Below are 16,739 nucleotides of genomic sequence, written 5' to 3'. Positions count from 1 at the left end.
AATGTCTCGACTTCCTATCCTCCATGCTGCTAGATTGGGCCCAAACATGCAGTGACATCATGGGCATGACGTTGTCACTCTCTAGCTAATGAGGAGAAATTTGATGGAGAGCATTTTCTTACATGCCAATTGGGAGGTATCACTACCTAATAAACTATCTCGTTTCTCTTGTATGGTTTGTTGGGGCCCAGGTGCAACGGAAAATAGAATAGAGTTTCTTAAGTCCCCAACAACACTCCTGGTGTATTTTGTCAATTGCAATAGTGCCCCATGGGCAGTGAGCCCGAAACCCAATCCAACACACCTAAGGTGTGGCGCTAGCCCATGGTGCCCTTCACTAGCCTTTTGGATCCTTCCTCCCGATAACGCACAATTTTCCTGCATGTGTTTTACCTTTTTGAGGAAATACCGTAAAATAGTCCATTTAAAATTATTAGTGGGAAATTACAAAAAAACAATCATTTTTGTATTAAAAATGCAACTAAAATTAAAAAATAAACATATTTACATTTTCAATGTATTAGTTATGATGCAAAAAATTCGTTCCAGAGCTTAGAGAGAGAGAGAGATGACTTGCGAAGGATATGCTTACTCGGATAGGTTACGGGTCTAACTGGAAGAAGTTGCATTATTGTCATTGGGTATATTACAAGATGAATGAAGAGGGTATCAGCAGTTATAATTTATTTATCACCATCAATTTGGTTCAACCAAAGCATTGCACCACCACAGATTACATCCAATTGTTGCTACAATGCTATTGTAACAAAATTGTTTACGTGAGCTCCAATCTTCACTAGATATTGTTTGCGTCTGTGCATATATCACATCGAAACGGTTAAAAGTTGTTCCAATATTTTGAAGTGGCGAAAAACATGTAACTAAACATATGAATGAAACATATTCATTAACTTAAGCATCTCCTCATTAACATAATGAAACATATGAGTTGATATTATGTTAATTGAATATCCTTTTTGTTTCATGGGATTTTCCCTGAAGTTTCATTTACGCCTGATTCACATCAAGTAGACCCTGTTATTTAAAAAATTATTATTATTTAGATTTGTAGGGAGGGTCTTATGCCATCACAACGAGAAACTAAAGCGGGAATTATATTTCAAGCTAGTGTTAAAGATCATAATTTACTTACACCCCAAAATATGAAACTAAAGATATTGATATCTGGAGCTCGCCAGCCTTAACTTAATTCTTCTACTTATTCTTTTATTTTTCTATTTTGGATCCATATAACAAGAATAAAATCCAGTAGAGTTCTTAGTCATTAAAATAAGCGATAAAATAAAGAAATGATTAAATAATATCCTTGTTGAGTTAGCAAATATTTTATTCTCAAAATCTTTTCATTTAATCAAGCAGCTGCTTTGATTGTTGACTTCATTTGAGAATTTTTATTTGTTGTTAACTTGAGGATAAATATTTCACCAAGCGAAACACAGAGTCATAGCAAATACAATTATTTTTTCGAGAAAAAGGGCGAATTTTATTGATGAAGCATCAAGAGATACAAACACAACGAGCAGACACCCGACCTCTGTATGGTTAAGATGCACACAACCAACACAAGTCACACACACCAAAAAGGAAGAAAAGAAACACATCAGCAAATAGTAAAGTCAAATAAGACCAAAGTTATGCCTAGGAAAGGCAAAGAAACCGAGGCGGTCAAAACAACGACCGAGAAACATCTCCTGACCACAAGGACAATGGAGTTATAAGGGAATGAAACTGAAGCTCCACCATCACTTGATCCAACCACCAGAGGGCCGTATTCTAGATTTTCACCTTGAAGAATAAGTCCGAACATATCTAAGAAATGCCTTCAACAAGGTAACAACGAAAAAACATCACCATTGCCAGGCATGACACAGATCAGACCTAGCTTCTCACCCGGTGCTCGAGACCGGGTCAATGAGAAGCACCACCAAATAGAAATCGATCATGTGTTGTCGCCATCAGTTTTTCCACGATCCCAACAACTACATGCGCTATGCTAAAATCTCACTGTCGTCGCTAAACAATCATACCTTCTACGTCGAGCCGCCATCTATAGACTGCATCTCACCGCTGTGGGCAAAATGGCTTGAGTGAGAGCCACCAAATTCCACAAAAGAGCCTTTCGGTTGCATCCCGCAACCTTGTCATAACGAGCCGGCTGCAACAACCACCGGATCCGGGAGGCGGAGGATCCTCCCACTCACATGCTCCAGCCACCGCAACCATTGCCACCGGGAAAACCACCGCTGGCTGCCAGCATCATCGAAGCGCGCACATCATTGATTACAGAAAGCATGCACATCAGCCATGTCACACATCCGCAGCACTGCGTCGCCCCTTGGCGGCCGCCAGATCAAGAGGTAGAACGGAAGTTCCCTAGAGTTGGTTGAGTCGCGTCCGCCATCGATGAACGGCCACCGCACCGGCAACCACGCGTGCCACACCCAGGGCCGCCACACCGAGGACAATGACGCCCCACGCTGGCATCACCCACCACCTCAACTACCCACCGCCGAATCTCACGGATCTTTGTGCCAAGCAACAAAGTCGGCTCACTTACGCACCACCCCCAGCCGCCACCACAGCCGTTCTCTCACCATCGGGCACCAATGATGTGCGAAGAGCAACGCGTCATCCGCCATCATACATGTCGTGCGTGAGGACAAGTCGCACCGGGCGCTGCCGCTGCCATGAGATCTGTCATCCGGTACGAAAGGGGGCCGAGCCTCATCCATGGCGGCGGAGATGGGACACCCGTAGTCATCAGTTGCGGTCGACGCGGGGTCAGGACCGCTTCGTGTATGTCTTTTCCCTTCGTGCACGACCTAAATGAAATTGCTAATTCTGATCATGTTAATGCTTAAATAAAGTACACAAGGCTTCATAATTTTCTGTTATTGTGAAAAAAGAAATCTCATAAGCAAGTAGAGCAGAAATAAAAGCGGCAATCCAAAACGTGAGACGGGAAACCGTCCGCGCAGCCCCCGCGGGCTCACATTATCTGCAGACACTCCCCTCCGCAGCATCAGAGCGGCTCCAAGCACACATAAGCGCGGCCACCACAGCGCTCACCCACGAGCGCAGGCGGCAGCAGGCAGGGAGGGAGCGAAGGCCAAGGCACTCACACACAGCAGTGCAATGGCCGCCGAGGCACTCCCGCGGGCCGCCGCGCCGGCGCGCCGGCCGTCCGTGGCCGCCGCTTCCGCCTCGCGCCTCCTCCTCGGCCACCGCCCCTTCCTCGCGCCGTCCGCGTCCCGCTTCGCCGCCGGGCGCGCCGCGGTGGCCGGCCCGGCCGCCAGCCTCCGCCCGCGCCCGCGCAGGCCGCGCCTCTCGGTCGTCGCCATGGCCGGCAATGGTGAGCGAGCCTCAGCTGGTCACTTTTGGCATTCCTGCCGAGTCCGTTCCTTCTTTAGAAGTGTTCCCGCTGTAGCGCTATTGCGCTAGGGAGCAAGCAAGCCTAGGCGTGGGTGCAGACGTGTTCTATGCAGAGCCCGTGTTTGATGAAATGACCAGGAGACTTCTGTCTAAAAAATGACCAAGAGAGTAGAGACGGTGCTTTATAAAATGACCAAGAGAGTATCTTCCATTTCCATGAGAGTTGGAGTGGATTGCAAGCCAGCATATATATGGTGATTTTAGGTGTGTTCTTTTGGATAGTCATTAGGTGCTTCACCATTTTCACAAAGGGAGATTAGAGCAGTGCCCGCAGTGATGCTTACGGTTGTTAGTGGGCTCGGCCAGATAAATAATTGAGGAAGTAACATGGATGAAATACTATAATGCTCAATACTTGGTGTAAAAGCAATGCTGTATTTCACAATTTCTTATTTGTTATTAGAGTTGGTCTGTAAAATGTAACGTTGGTTTCACTGGATGCTAGAAATCCTATGGGAACTAGTACAAAGAAATCCTTAGGAAAAATTCCTATAGAATGCAATCCTATGAATCAAACAGCCAACATGGGAAAAAATCCAAAGGATTATAATCCTCCAAATTTCCTATGAAAACTCGTTGAATCAAAGGAACCCTTAGTGGGATGTCTAGATAAGTGTTACCAAAGTACTTGCAGCTCCTTTAAAAACTGCAAATCTTAACGAGATTTACTTCCTTTTAAACAGAATAATGAGCAAAACATATGGCAATTATGTCTGGGTTTTTAACTGAATTAGGATATGTGTCATGTATTAAAGTTTATCACTCCCTCTGATCCATAATAAGTGTCGTGGTTTTTAGTTCAAATTTGATGTATAAATGTATGCCTGTTCTTATTATTAGCACTTAACACCATATCTTTCAAGAAAACCATGCGTAAATATATAACGAAGGAAAATGGAGCCCGCCTTATTTACTGCGGTGTGTAGGAGCATGCTTTTACTGTGCAACGAAATCATAGATTCTCCAAACTCTTTTGACGGGCCTATTGAGACACTGTACAAGCAAAAAAGAAAAACATGATATAACGTACGGAAGTTCCTCATGAAAGTTGAATCTATAGAGCTATTAACAATATATGAGAAATAGTGAACCTTTTCAAGGTATAGTTCTTTAGACCATGACCAATTTTTAAGATTATGGAAGCTTTTCTCCTAGCCTCTGCACCAACGAAGGATGCACACAGCCAAGAATCGACCAATTAACGTTCTGAAGTCTGCAAGCCACTTGAATTATTATTTTACACTTGCTTGCTAGTCCCTCACCATTTCCCCTTGAAAACCAATCATTGTGTTCAGCTTATAATAACTTAAATGCTTGCTTCTTTTGATTCTATACCCAGATCGCCAAGTGCCTTTGGAGGATTACCGCAATATTGGTATTATGGCTCATATAGATGCTGGGAAAACAACAACTACAGAGCGCATTCTGTATTACACTGGAAGGAACTACAAAATTGGTGAGGTTCATGAGGGAACAGCCACAATGGATTGGATGGAGCAAGAACAGGAGAGAGGAATAACCATTACATCTGCAGCAACAACTGCCGTCTGGGACAAGCATAGAATTAACATTATTGACACTCCTGGGCACGTCGATTTCACTCTTGAGGTTGAACGTGCTCTCAGGGTGTTGGATGGTGCCATATGTCTCTTTGACAGTGTCGCTGGGGTAGAGCCACAATCTGAAACTGTGTGGCGCCAAGCAGATAAGTACGGAGTTCCAAGAATATGTTTTGTAAACAAAATGGATCGCCTTGGAGCTAACTTCTTTAGAACTAGGGACATGATAGTGGCAAATTTGGGTGCAAAACCTTTGGTGATACAGTTGCCGATTGGTTCAGAGGACAATTTCCAAGGAGTTGTTGATCTAATAAGAATGAAGGCTATTGTATGGACAGGGGAGGAACTCGGTGCACAATTTTCATACCAAGACATACCTGCTGATCTCGAAGAGTTGGCTCAAGACTATAGACTTCAGATGATCGAAACTATTGTTGAATTGGATGATGAAGCTATGGAGGGCTATCTAGAAGGAAAGGAACCGGATGAGGCGACTGTGAAGAGATTAATCAGAAAAGGAACAATAGGTGCCAGCTTTGTCCCCATTTTATGTGGTTCAGCCTTCAAAAACAAGGGTGTCCAGCCATTGCTTGATGCTGTTGTTGATTACTTGCCATCACCACTTGACCTGCCACCAATGAAGGGTACTGACCCAGATGACCCGGAATTGATTCTTGAAAGACGTCCAAGTGATGATGAACCATTTTCTGGGTTAGCTTTCAAGATCATGACTGATCCATATGTGGGGTCACTAACGTTTGTCCGCATATACTCAGGGAAGCTGATCGCTGGTTCATACGTTCTCAATTCAAACAAAGATAAGAAGGAAAGAATTGGAAGGCTTCTAGAGATGCATGCAAACAGTAAGGAGGATATAACAGTTGCGGTGACAGGTGACATAGTAGCTCTTGCTGGTCTGAAAGATACTATTACTGGTGAAACACTCTGTGACCCAGATAATCTTGTAGTGCTTGAGCGTATGGAATTTCCTGATCCTGTCATTAAGGTTGCTATTGAACCAAAGACCAAAGCTGATGCTGATAAAATGGCAAATGGACTGATAAAGCTTGCTCAGGAAGATCCATCCTTCCACTTCTCTAGAGACGAGGAAACCAACCAGACAGTTATTGAAGGAATGGGAGAATTACACCTTGACATCATTGTAGACAGATTAAAGAGAGAGTTCAAGGTTAGTATTCTGACTAGTTGTATTTATGCAGCACATACCCCACAATTTCTTCATGTTTATATTCAACTTGTATTAATTAGGTCATCAATCAATGCATCTATGTGCCGCGCTAGACCTATGATTCACGTTATTTCCTTTCTATGCTTACACTGTCCCATTTCACCAGCTTTGTGAAGTTACACAATAAGATTGTAAAATGTTCACTTGGCTAATTTGTGTGCCATGTATAGTTTGGTAGCTATATTATGTCATCATTCCCACTCAAAATCTTACTGAAAACTTCAGAATTTCGTATCAAAAGTTTTTCGGTCACAACCGCCTTAACCTGAAAACAGTTGTGCATTCTCTCTCATGTTAACTTACACTCACACAAATTGTCTGAACAGGTTGAGGCAAATGTTGGAGCTCCTCAAGTCAACTACCGTGAAAGTATTTCCAAAATTGCAGAGATTCAGTATGTCCACAAAAAGCAGTCTGGTGGTTCAGGGCAGTTTGCAGATATTATTGTGCGGTTTGAACCTATGGAGGCTGGAAGTGGGTATGAATTCAAGAGTGAAATAAAGGGAGGGGCAGTGCCAAAAGAATACGTACCAGGCGTGATGAAGGGGATTGAAGAAAGCTTGCCCAACGGTGTCCTTGCTGGTTACCCAGTTGTGGATCTACGAGCAGTGCTGGTTGATGGTTCCTACCACGATGTTGATTCAAGTGTCCTTGCCTTCCAAATTGCAGCCAGGGGTGCCTTCCGTGAAGGATTGAGGAAAGCTGGCCCACGACTCCTGGAACCTATAATGAGGGTTGAAGTGATTACCCCTGAGGAGCATTTGGGTGATGTTATTGGTGACTTGAACTCTAGAAGAGGACAAGTTAACAGCTTCGGAGATAAGCCAGGTGGACTTAAGGTATTAAGCAGTACTCCTTTATGGCCTTCTATTACTACTAATACTACCTTGACTAACACTATAATAACATGAGTAAAATTGAACAAATTGCAGTATGATTATGCATTATATTTGACCTATCTGATGTACTAATTCTGAGTCTAGTGCACCAAATCTTCCTGCTGCACTTAACATCCATTGTCAGCTATAGCCGAGCATCTAACATTCAATAACCCTTTATTCTTTTTCTTTTTTGGTCGAGAGATAGCCATTTTATTCTCGGAGTTATTTCTCCAATTAGACTTGTAGTTTGCCAGGATCTGCTGTCTGAAATATTTCTGGAGAATTGAACTTGCTTTGCTGTTGACTGCAGGTGGTTGATGCTTTCGTGCCGCTGGCCGAGATGTTCCAGTATGTCAGCACTCTGAGGGGAATGTCCAAGGGGCGCGCGTCATACACAATGCAGCTTGCCAAGTTCGACGTTGTCCCACAGCATATCCAGAACCAGCTTTCTGCGGCAAAAGAGGAAGCTGCTGCTTAAATCTTCAGTATTCGTAGATAATATATATGAGGACGGCAGAGCAGGTGAGTATAGGACATCAAGGTGTATGTAGCTTTGTAGTGTCGAACCCAGCGGGTGATATTATTTGCCATTGTTTTTGGACCTGATAATGTCCATAATTTTGCAAGCTGTTATAATTTCATAATGACCTTGTCAAGTTCTCACAAACGGGAAAACAGTTCGTTATAAATTTTGCTTACATGCTTCAGTCCAGTATTTGCTGTTTTCACATCCGCTGCATAGAATTTGCTTGCACTTGCATATTGTCTCTCTGTGTGTCTTCACAACTCATTGTCATTGCTGATATGAAATGCAGTACAACACCAATCGTGTAAACATTAGTCTGGGACACGATGCCCTCTGGTCCGCCGAGGGCGTTGGGCTGATTTATGGCCCTAGTAGATAGCAAAAGTCAGAACAACAGAGAGATCAGTCAACACGTGCTGTTCTTATGAAGAAGTCTCCTAGCTCTGTCCACGTTTTGGTGTAGCTGTTATTGCACACCGCAAGGCATCGGTGGTGTTCGTACGGATCGATAATTCTTGATTCAATGGTTTATCGTTTGATGCCTGTATCTTGCCAGGCCTCTAACTTCATCCCTTTGTGCTTTTTGACTTCTTTTTAGGCCCTGAACCATAGAACAATAGTTTGTTCTACGGTATTTTCATTAATAGAAACTAGTAATAAGTTACAAGTGGAGGAACAAAAGGAAGAAAACTAAATCTAGCTAAACTAGTAAAAAGAAAGACAATCCAGCCTTGGAAGCAAGCATCATGCTTCTTCTGGATTCTGTGATTGAGCAAGTTTAGGTCCTCTTTAAAAGAGTGCTTCCAAGCTTGAAAGGTTGGATCGGCATTTCTGAATATCCTTCCGTTCCTTTGCATCCGTTGTCCATTGCTATAGGGGCTGGTAAATTTTCCAACGCAACAAAGTCCTCATAAAAAGACATTGCTCTTCTTCTACCTGGGATTAAGAAGTTCCAACAGTTGTAGGCAAAATCAGTCCTAGAGCAAATGTCGCAGAGTTTCTTCGGTGCCTTGAGCACAAAGAATGCAACTATAATTGTTCAAGAAGAAACCCTTCCTTTTGAGCAGGCCTTATGATGTAAAGAAAAAGATTTCGTGTCTGAGTCTGGTGGCACAGCTCCACATGAGCTGAAAAACTCTTTGGGCATGGTATGGAGGAGAATGTTCTGGCATTTCCACTACAGATCCATGTATCTTTCCTAAGAGTGTGGTTGTTAGGAGGCAAAAGGTGTTGAAGTTCAAACAACTGACCTCTTGGAAACTCGAAAAGAACAAGCATCATATGCTATGCCAGACGCAAGGGCCGGCGCAAAAGAAAGAGGGAATCTGAGTTCAGTGCAGGTAGTTCACAAAGTCTTAGGAGCTTTGCCCGCGCCCCATGCGAGAGCCCGAGACCCAGGACGAAACCTGCAGTGATCGAAGAGGCGGCACAGCAGACTGAAACTGCAAAACCGGCTGCCGCAACCAGGGCAAAGAGGTCTAAGGTGGTGGAGTTATTTCAGTGCGAGATCGACTTCTGCGACATGGCATTTGAGAGTAGGGCGGAGCTAAACCTGCATCAATCAAGATGCAGATGGCCCTTAATTCTTTTACCGAAAAAGACTTTCACCCTGCTTTATAAATAAAGCAAATCGTCAGAGAGCACACATACATAGACTAGTTCAAACACACACATCCAAGTTTCATAAGAGGAAGTACAAAAGGTTCTGCTAAGGACACAGCTCAACAAGCCCAAACAAAAAGAAAGAAAAAAAAGGCGTCGGAGCACACAACAGCGCCTAGTCTGGCTCCGGAAGAGGCGGAAGGGGCGGCGGCGACAGTCGGACGGCCATCGAACAAAGGTCGGCGATGATTGCCATCCACCCAAATCCTAGTGATAGCCCACAGGATATCACTAGGATTGCAAAACCACAGAAATTTAGATTTGACAGCACAGGAAAACAATTTGATTTGTAAAGGGATTTGGGTGGATGGCAATCCCTTTTTTAAAATAAAGTGCAAAACCTAGGAATTCATGGATCCAGATCCTCTAAAAATACTGTAAATTTCTTCGAACTGAGCCCTATGAAGAAGTGAACAAGAATCATATTCAACTGAAAACAAACTAAAAAAAATCATACAAAATTGCTATGGGTCGAGCCTCAGAATAAGGGACAGGAAAAGAAAAAAATAAAGCCCGAGATAATCACTGCACTAATTTAATCAACTCAAAATCCGTTTCTCAAAAAAAAAAAATCAACTCAAAATCCTCAATACACAGTTCCTCGAGTTTAATCCAAGACCTGAACTAATTAGCGACAACGATATCTAGAAACATACAGTAGAAACTATACATAGGCCATCTAGACGAAGACGACGATGTCGATGATCTACTGCGACTCGACAGGCGGCGGCGAGCTGTTGCTGCTGCTGGAGCCGTGGTCCTTGGCGGCGCCTCCGCCGAAGAAGGGGATGGGCTCGGCGAACATGGAGCTGACCGTGTTCTTGATGCACTCCCAGTGCTCGCTCGCCTGCGCCTCCGTGAACTGCCTGTACTGGTCCTTGGCCCGCTCCATGAGCGTCGCGCCCTCCCCCATCGTCCACTTGAAGCACGTCGACGACGACGCCGGCGCTTGCGCTTGCGCCTCCTTCTCCGGCACCGCTGCCGCCCCCTTGTTCTCCATCAGGCCCGAAAAACTGACGCCAAGCGAAGAAGACGATGTCGCCGGTTGTAGTTGCGTTGCTTTGGTGCTGGTGGCCATGGGGCTGCGGGGGCGTGGCTACTTATATCCAGGGGAGGTCGGGCAGTCTAGAGGAGGAAGCCGGGTCCGTCGCGGGCTTGGATTAGTAGGGAGAAGAAAGAAACAAAGAGAGATAGTACGTACGTAATAATAATCTATACTAGTATTATTAAAAGAGTCTATATCTATATCTATATCTATACTTCTATATCTACTACTCCCTCCGTTCCTAAATACTTGTCTTTCTAGAGATTTCAACAAGTGACTACATACGGCGCAAAATGAGTGAATCTACACTTTAAAATATGTCTACATACATCCGTATGTTGAGTCCATTTGAAATGCCTAGAAAGACAAGTATTTGGGAACGGAGGGAGTAGTAAACTTGCACGTGCAACGCACGTCAAACTTTAACCAAATAAGAATCACACCAGCATAAAATAACGAGAAAGTCTACTTTTAGTCCTTCAATTAATTGAGAAGTGAGTGCAGGTTTCATACTTCAACTTAAAAACAGGACAACTTGCAACTTGAACTTTTCAAACCAAAGAAGTTTTGTCCCTCGACTCAGCCGGCATGGTTTCGACCGGGTCATGTCCATGTAGCAATGTTTTCCTTTTCATTTGAATCCATCTTTAGTGTGGACATTTTTGTTGGAAATATGCCCTAGAGGCAATAATAAAAGCATTATTATTATATTTCCTTGTTCATGATAATTGTCTTTATTCATGCTATAATTGTGTTATCCGGAAATCGTAATACATGTGTGAATAATAGACACCAACATGTCCCTAGTAAGCCTCTAGTTGACTAGCTCGTTGATCAACAGATAGTCATGGTTTCCTGACTATGGACATTGGATGTCATTGATACCGAGATCACATCATTAGGAGAATGATGTGATGGGCAAGACCCAATCCTAAACATAGCACAAGATCGTATAGTTCGTTTGCTAGAGTTTTCCAATGTCAAGTATCTTTTCCTTAGACCATGAGATCGTGTAACTCCCGGATACCGTAGGAGCGCTTTGGGTGTACCAAACGTCACAACGTAACTGGGTGACTATAAAGGTATACTACGGGTATCTCTGAAAGTGTCTGTTGGGTTGACATGGATCAAGACTGGGATTTGTCACTCCGTATGACGGAGAGGTATCACTGGGCCCACTCGGTAATGCATCATCACAATGAGCTCAAAGTGACCAAGTGTCTGGTCACGGGATCATGCATTACGGTACGAGTAAAGTGACTTGCCGGTAACGAGATTGAACGAGGTATAGGGATACCGACGATCAAATCTCGGGCAAGTAACATACCGATTGACGAAGGGAATTGTATGCGGGATTGATTGAATCCTCGACATCGTGGTTCATCCGATGAGATCATCGAGGAGCATGTGGGAGCCAACATGGGTATCCAGATCCCGCTGTTGGTTATTGGCTGGAGAGTCGTCTCGGTCATGTCTACATGTCTCCCGAACCTGTAGGGTCTCCACACTTAAGGTTCGGTGACGCTAGGGTTGTAGGGATATGTATATGCAGTAACCCGAATGTTGTTCGGAGTCCCGGATGAGATCCCGGACGTTACGAGGAGTTCCGGAATGGTCCGGAGGTAAAGAATTATATATAGGAAGTGCTATTTCGGCCATCGGGACAAGTTTCGGGGTCACCGGTATTGTACCGGGACCACCGGAAAGGTCCCGGGGGTCCACCGGATGGGCCCACCTATCCCGGGGGGGCACATGGGCTATAGGGGTGTGCACCTTGGCCTATATGGGCCAAGGGCACCAGCTCCAAGAGGCCCATGCGCCAAGAGATAAGGGAAAGGAAGAGTCCTAAAGGGGGAAGGCACCTCCTGGGTGCCTTGGGGAGGATGGACTCCTCCCTTGGCCGCACCCTTCCTTGGAGGAAGGGCCAAGGCTGCGCCCCCCCCCTCTCTCTCTCTTTCCCCTATATATAGTGGGGGGAAGGGAGGGCAGCCACACCTAAGCCCTGGCGCCTCCCTCTCCCTCTCCAACACCTCCTCCTCCTCCATAGAGCTTGGCGAAGCCCTGCCGGAGTACTGCAGCTCCACCACCACCACGCCGTCGTGCTGCTGTTGGAGCCATCTTCCTCAACCTCTCCTTCCCCCTTGCTGGATCAAGAAGGAGGAGACGTTACGCTGACCGTACGTGTGTTGAACGCGGAGGTGCCGTCCGTTCGGCGCTAGGATCTCCGGTGATTTGGATCACGTCGAGTACGACTTCCTCATCCCCGTTCTTTGAACGCTTCCGCGCGTAACCTATAAAGGTATGTAGATGCAATCCGATCACTCGTTGCTAGATGAACTCATAGATGGATCTTGGTGAAACCGTAGGAAATTTTTTGTTTTCTGCAACGTTCCCCAACAATTTTGTCGGACATTTGGAGTGCAATGTGTACACGAAGCACTTGACGTCGTTGTCCCAGAAGCCACACGCCACCGCCATCAGTAGCCCTGTCAGCTACCACACCAAAACTTTGTGACTCATAGTCAAAATACAAACATAATTTTCATCCAGAATGAACTTTGCTCAAAAGATAATTTAAAATAAGTATTATTGTGACCGGGGAATCCAATTTGGATGGAGAACAAAATGGTTGCACAGAGATGGCTTCAAACAGAGCTAGAAATGTACAGCCCATGGAGTGGTTTTGTGTATAGATATAGACTAAGCAGCCAAATAAGAAATGTGCTTGGTCACTTAAAAACCTTCACAACATACCAGATTGGGATACATAATGCATGTGCTCACATCTTCAAATGTTATAAATAATCATTAATAGTCAAGTGGCAGACAAGATTTACACTCATTTGCAGAATAAAGAACGTTCAGACAATTAGCAGCCTTTCACACCATACAAAAAGGATTTAGCTACGATGATCTCTGCTACTTCAGCCGACAAATCAGAGCAAGAAGCCTCACAACCATTGTAAATTTTGGCAGACTTTCAGTCAAAAAAGAACTAACTCTAAAATATTATACTCGTTTGGTCTTATAAACGGGGAACGTCCCCTGATCCTAACGGAGATGCAGCTGCATGATGATTCTCTAACTCTGACATGTTAAAACCATGGGGAAGTAATAAAATCTACAGAATCTACATAATATGTTACAATTGATGTTATACTGAGCATACATGGAAGTCGGCATATGATGAGTAAATAGTTGCTTCCGATTTGGATTCAAAGCACATCTTAGTTAAGCAGAACACATATACAAAAATTGTAGTACATTACACCCAGTATTAGGTCAAGATATAAGAAGGCAAGACGCTTCATTGAAGAGCAAGAAAAGGCACCATAATAAACATGTGATCAGCAAAGAGACAACTAATACAGAGAGAAATAATTAAATGTCGTCCCATCAGATGACTATAAAAAGCTTAATTCTGTCCCTGCAAGAGTACAAGTCACATGCTAGTGGACAGAAGTTATAGACCATCAACAGTTCTATTGTTATCATACATTGAACATTTGTAGTGTCATATTCCTGCAGGTAAGTCGATATGGATTTTCATAAGTTTAGCCTCTTCTTTTGGTCATACACCAGGTTGCTGAGTTTGGCCCTCCGAGACAACATCGACAAGGAGCTTATAATTGTTGAGGTTACTGATTCTTAGCAATCTGATGCAATGTAACCTTTTTCGAGAATAACACAACTATGCCTATCAACCAATCAAAATTATATATCGTAGCATATCAATCACAATGCATGATGAAAAATTGTATGTCCTGATACACTGATTCTTTTAAATGCACTTCCAAAATATACGTACTCCCTCCGGTCCAAATTAATCGACGCAACTCTTGTACAACTTTAGTACAAAGTTGAACTAAAGCTGCGTCAATTAATTTGGATCGGAGGGAGTAGTAAAATTCGTGTTGCATATAGCACATTCCGCTATATATGGCTCATTTTTGCATGCCCCCCTATTGTTTTTACTAAAAGAAGGCAAAGGGACAGTCGAATAGAATACATATCTCGAAACTATCTTCTCATAGATGGCAATATGTTCATGAAGCATAACACAATTAAATTTTTGTTTATAGCGACAGATTAGTTGTTTTATGCGTAACAGTTTCGAACTTTAGCTAAGACTCATTTCTTTTCATATATGGATAAAAATGCAACAAATTTTGACTTCTCATGTTACTTCATATTGAAATGATAGCGACACTCAAAATAGACATTTCAGTAGAACTTCAAGGAAGCCTAGAAATGGAGACAGAACAAAAACCTGAAATACATGGTCACTTGAAAATCCTTGAAAAAGATTTGGCCTTCTTACAAAAGAGAATTTTCCTAACAGAATTCCAAAAGCCATATGTTCCTTTGATACTTGAATTGTTGCCTATGTTAACTGCACACAGGAGCAGTTTAGATACTGATACAACACAAATATATGGCATGAGATGGAAACAATTCTCTTACTTGCTGCTGACCAGCACTGATAAGTATTTCTGTATCTACTTGTCCAGTAACACCTGGCACCTTACCAAAGCACAGTTAAATATCAAATATGCTCGGGGAACACATTTCAATATTATTGGCTGAAACAATAGCATCAGAGTTTAAAAAAAACACAAAATGACATTGGTGTAGAAGTTTAGTTTGAGAAGAAATATTGCAAGTGCAGCACAGGTAGAAGCTGATTGTCTAGTCCAAAAATATAGGAGCTTGGAAGTACAGAAGATAGGAAGTACAGAACATAGTGGGAGATTAATGATCGCTCACAGGAGAGAAATTCAGTGTCCTCGTTGAGCCGCTTGCTGTTGATAGAAATTCAGTTCAGATTATCCTATTTCACATCCATAGAATATGTGTAGGGAAAATAATAATAATCAGACATGTACTCTACAGAATACTGTAGTACTCAATGTGAATCCTAGTCCATGCCAAAAGGAAAAAATTTAGAAGAGGCTCTGCAATATTGGAATAAATTTAGAAAAGGACATATTGCCTTAGAGTAAAGTAAGCAGAGACGACAGAACAAGATTCCTGATAATGTCCAACCTAAATAAAAAACCTAAAGTTCTCCTTTAACGATCCACAGTAAAAAATAAAATAAGAAACTGAAAATTCTACTCTTCCATATGTAACTGTCAATTACCATAATGAAAAGAATATCCTCTCGCCTTCACCATAAGCCATAAATCAAATTGTTTATTTAGATACAGTAAAAATCATAACTAAAACAGAGCCAACTTTGAGAAATAAGGACCTCATAGCATGTCCGATTTGGTCCAACTGAACATGAATCATGGCTGCAAGCATCAATCGACTGTATCTCGTAACTATGACAAACATGTAGTGGGATTGGTGAAGAATTGCCTATGTATTTACTCAGTGAAGGGAGACGTAGTCTCATATGGGTAGCACAAAAGCCACAATAGTGCTGACGTTCTTCACCATGGCTCCGTTCTGTTCCTCACACGTACATCGCTAGCAGCATGGACAGTGTTCGCCGCAGCACTATTATGGCTGGCATTAGAGAATACTTACAGAACAAACAGTAAAACAAATAAATGAGCCACGAGTGTACATGCATCTTCTCTTGAATGCAGATTAGCGTCCGCCCGCGCGCAGAAGCTGGTGTTGCTGCTGCAGATTGGCATCCGCCTGCAGATTAGCGAGACCGATGACAAGCGCGCCGGCGAGGGCACAATGGCAACGGCGACCCGTGGTGGGGGGGTGGGGGCGACGGCGCCGAGGAGTATGCCAGGTCCAACGAGAGGACGAGGAGCCCCGTTGAGAACGTGTTGGCGAGGGCATCGGGAAGGCGACGAGGAGGCCGGGAGAGAGGGCGCCCGTGAGAAGTGGTGGGCAGTTCGGGAGAGGGAAGTGCGAATGGCGTGACGGCTCCGGCGGCGAAGGGCGAGGCGGCCCGTGGCGACCTGCGGCGAAGGGCGTGACGGGCGGCGAACGGCTGCTGGAGGAACAGCGGGGCGTCGAACGGCGCACGGGAGGAACCGCACGTGTTGTGTCGTTCGTTGGGAGGAGGGGGAAGTAGGTCGTGCCTCGTGCGTTGTTGTCAGAGTTTTTTTTTTGAACGACGGGGCAGGGTTAGCGATCGATGGGTTAGTGGCTTGATGTGTGGTTTGTATCGTTAAACACCAGAGGGTTAAACATTGGAGGATTAAGAGCCATTAGATCTTGTTAATGAATGGGTCTGATTGTTTGATTCTCCGCCCTTTCTTTCTTTTATAGTGGTAGTAGATAGTACATACTACTATTAAAAGAGCAAACATAAATTCTTTTAAAGCCACACAACAAATTGTACACGGAATAACCACGACCCTCCGATTAGAACAATTTACACATATCCTACTGC

The 16,739-nt window shown here is 43.8% G+C and overlaps 2 protein-coding genes across 2 annotated transcripts; one reads left to right on the top strand and one right to left on the bottom strand.

Moving 5' to 3' along the window:
• The first annotated feature begins 3,033 nt into the window (after positions 1-3,033).
• LOC123189925 (elongation factor G-2, chloroplastic) lies at positions 3,034-7,849 on the top strand. The gene is made up of 4 exons (XM_044602443.1): positions 3,034-3,373; positions 4,793-6,201; positions 6,588-7,100; positions 7,453-7,849. The coding sequence occupies exons 1-4, from the start codon at positions 3,157-3,159 to the stop codon at positions 7,618-7,620; spliced, it is 2,307 nt and encodes a 768-aa protein (XP_044458378.1). The 5' UTR covers positions 3,034-3,156; the 3' UTR covers positions 7,621-7,849.
• Positions 7,850-9,837: 1,988 nt separating this feature from the next.
• On the bottom strand, positions 9,838-10,431 carry LOC123185776 (uncharacterized). The gene has a single exon (XM_044597598.1). The coding sequence runs from the start codon at positions 10,406-10,408 to the stop codon at positions 10,037-10,039; it is 372 nt and encodes a 123-aa protein (XP_044453533.1). The 5' UTR covers positions 10,409-10,431; the 3' UTR covers positions 9,838-10,036.
• Positions 10,432-16,739: the final 6,308 nt, after the last annotated feature.

This window comes from Triticum aestivum, chromosome 2A (genome assembly GCF_018294505.1).
Source record: "Triticum aestivum cultivar Chinese Spring chromosome 2A, IWGSC CS RefSeq v2.1, whole genome shotgun sequence".
Taxonomy (NCBI): Eukaryota; Viridiplantae; Streptophyta; class Magnoliopsida; order Poales; family Poaceae; genus Triticum; species Triticum aestivum.
Note: the sequence above shows the minus strand (reverse complement) of the source record. Positions and strands in the feature narration are given on the sequence as shown.

What these genes read in the sequence shown, in the direction of transcription:
- LOC123189925 (XM_044602443.1), top strand. Translation starts at nt 3,157, where the DNA reads ATGGCCGCCGAGGCACTCCCGCGGGCCGCCGCGCCGGCGCGCCGGCCG. An exon ending in CGTCGCCATGGCCGGCAATG is followed by an intron (nt 3,374 to 4,792) that starts GTGAGCGAGCCT and finishes TTCTATACCCAG; the next exon opens with ATCGCCAAGTGCCTTTGGAG. An exon ending in ATAAGCCAGGTGGACTTAAG is followed by an intron (nt 7,101 to 7,452) that starts GTATTAAGCAGT and finishes TGTTGACTGCAG; the next exon opens with GTGGTTGATGCTTTCGTGCC.
- LOC123185776 (XM_044597598.1), bottom strand. Translation starts at nt 10,408, where the DNA reads ATGGCCACCAGCACCAAAGCAACGCAACTACAACCGGCGACATCGTCT.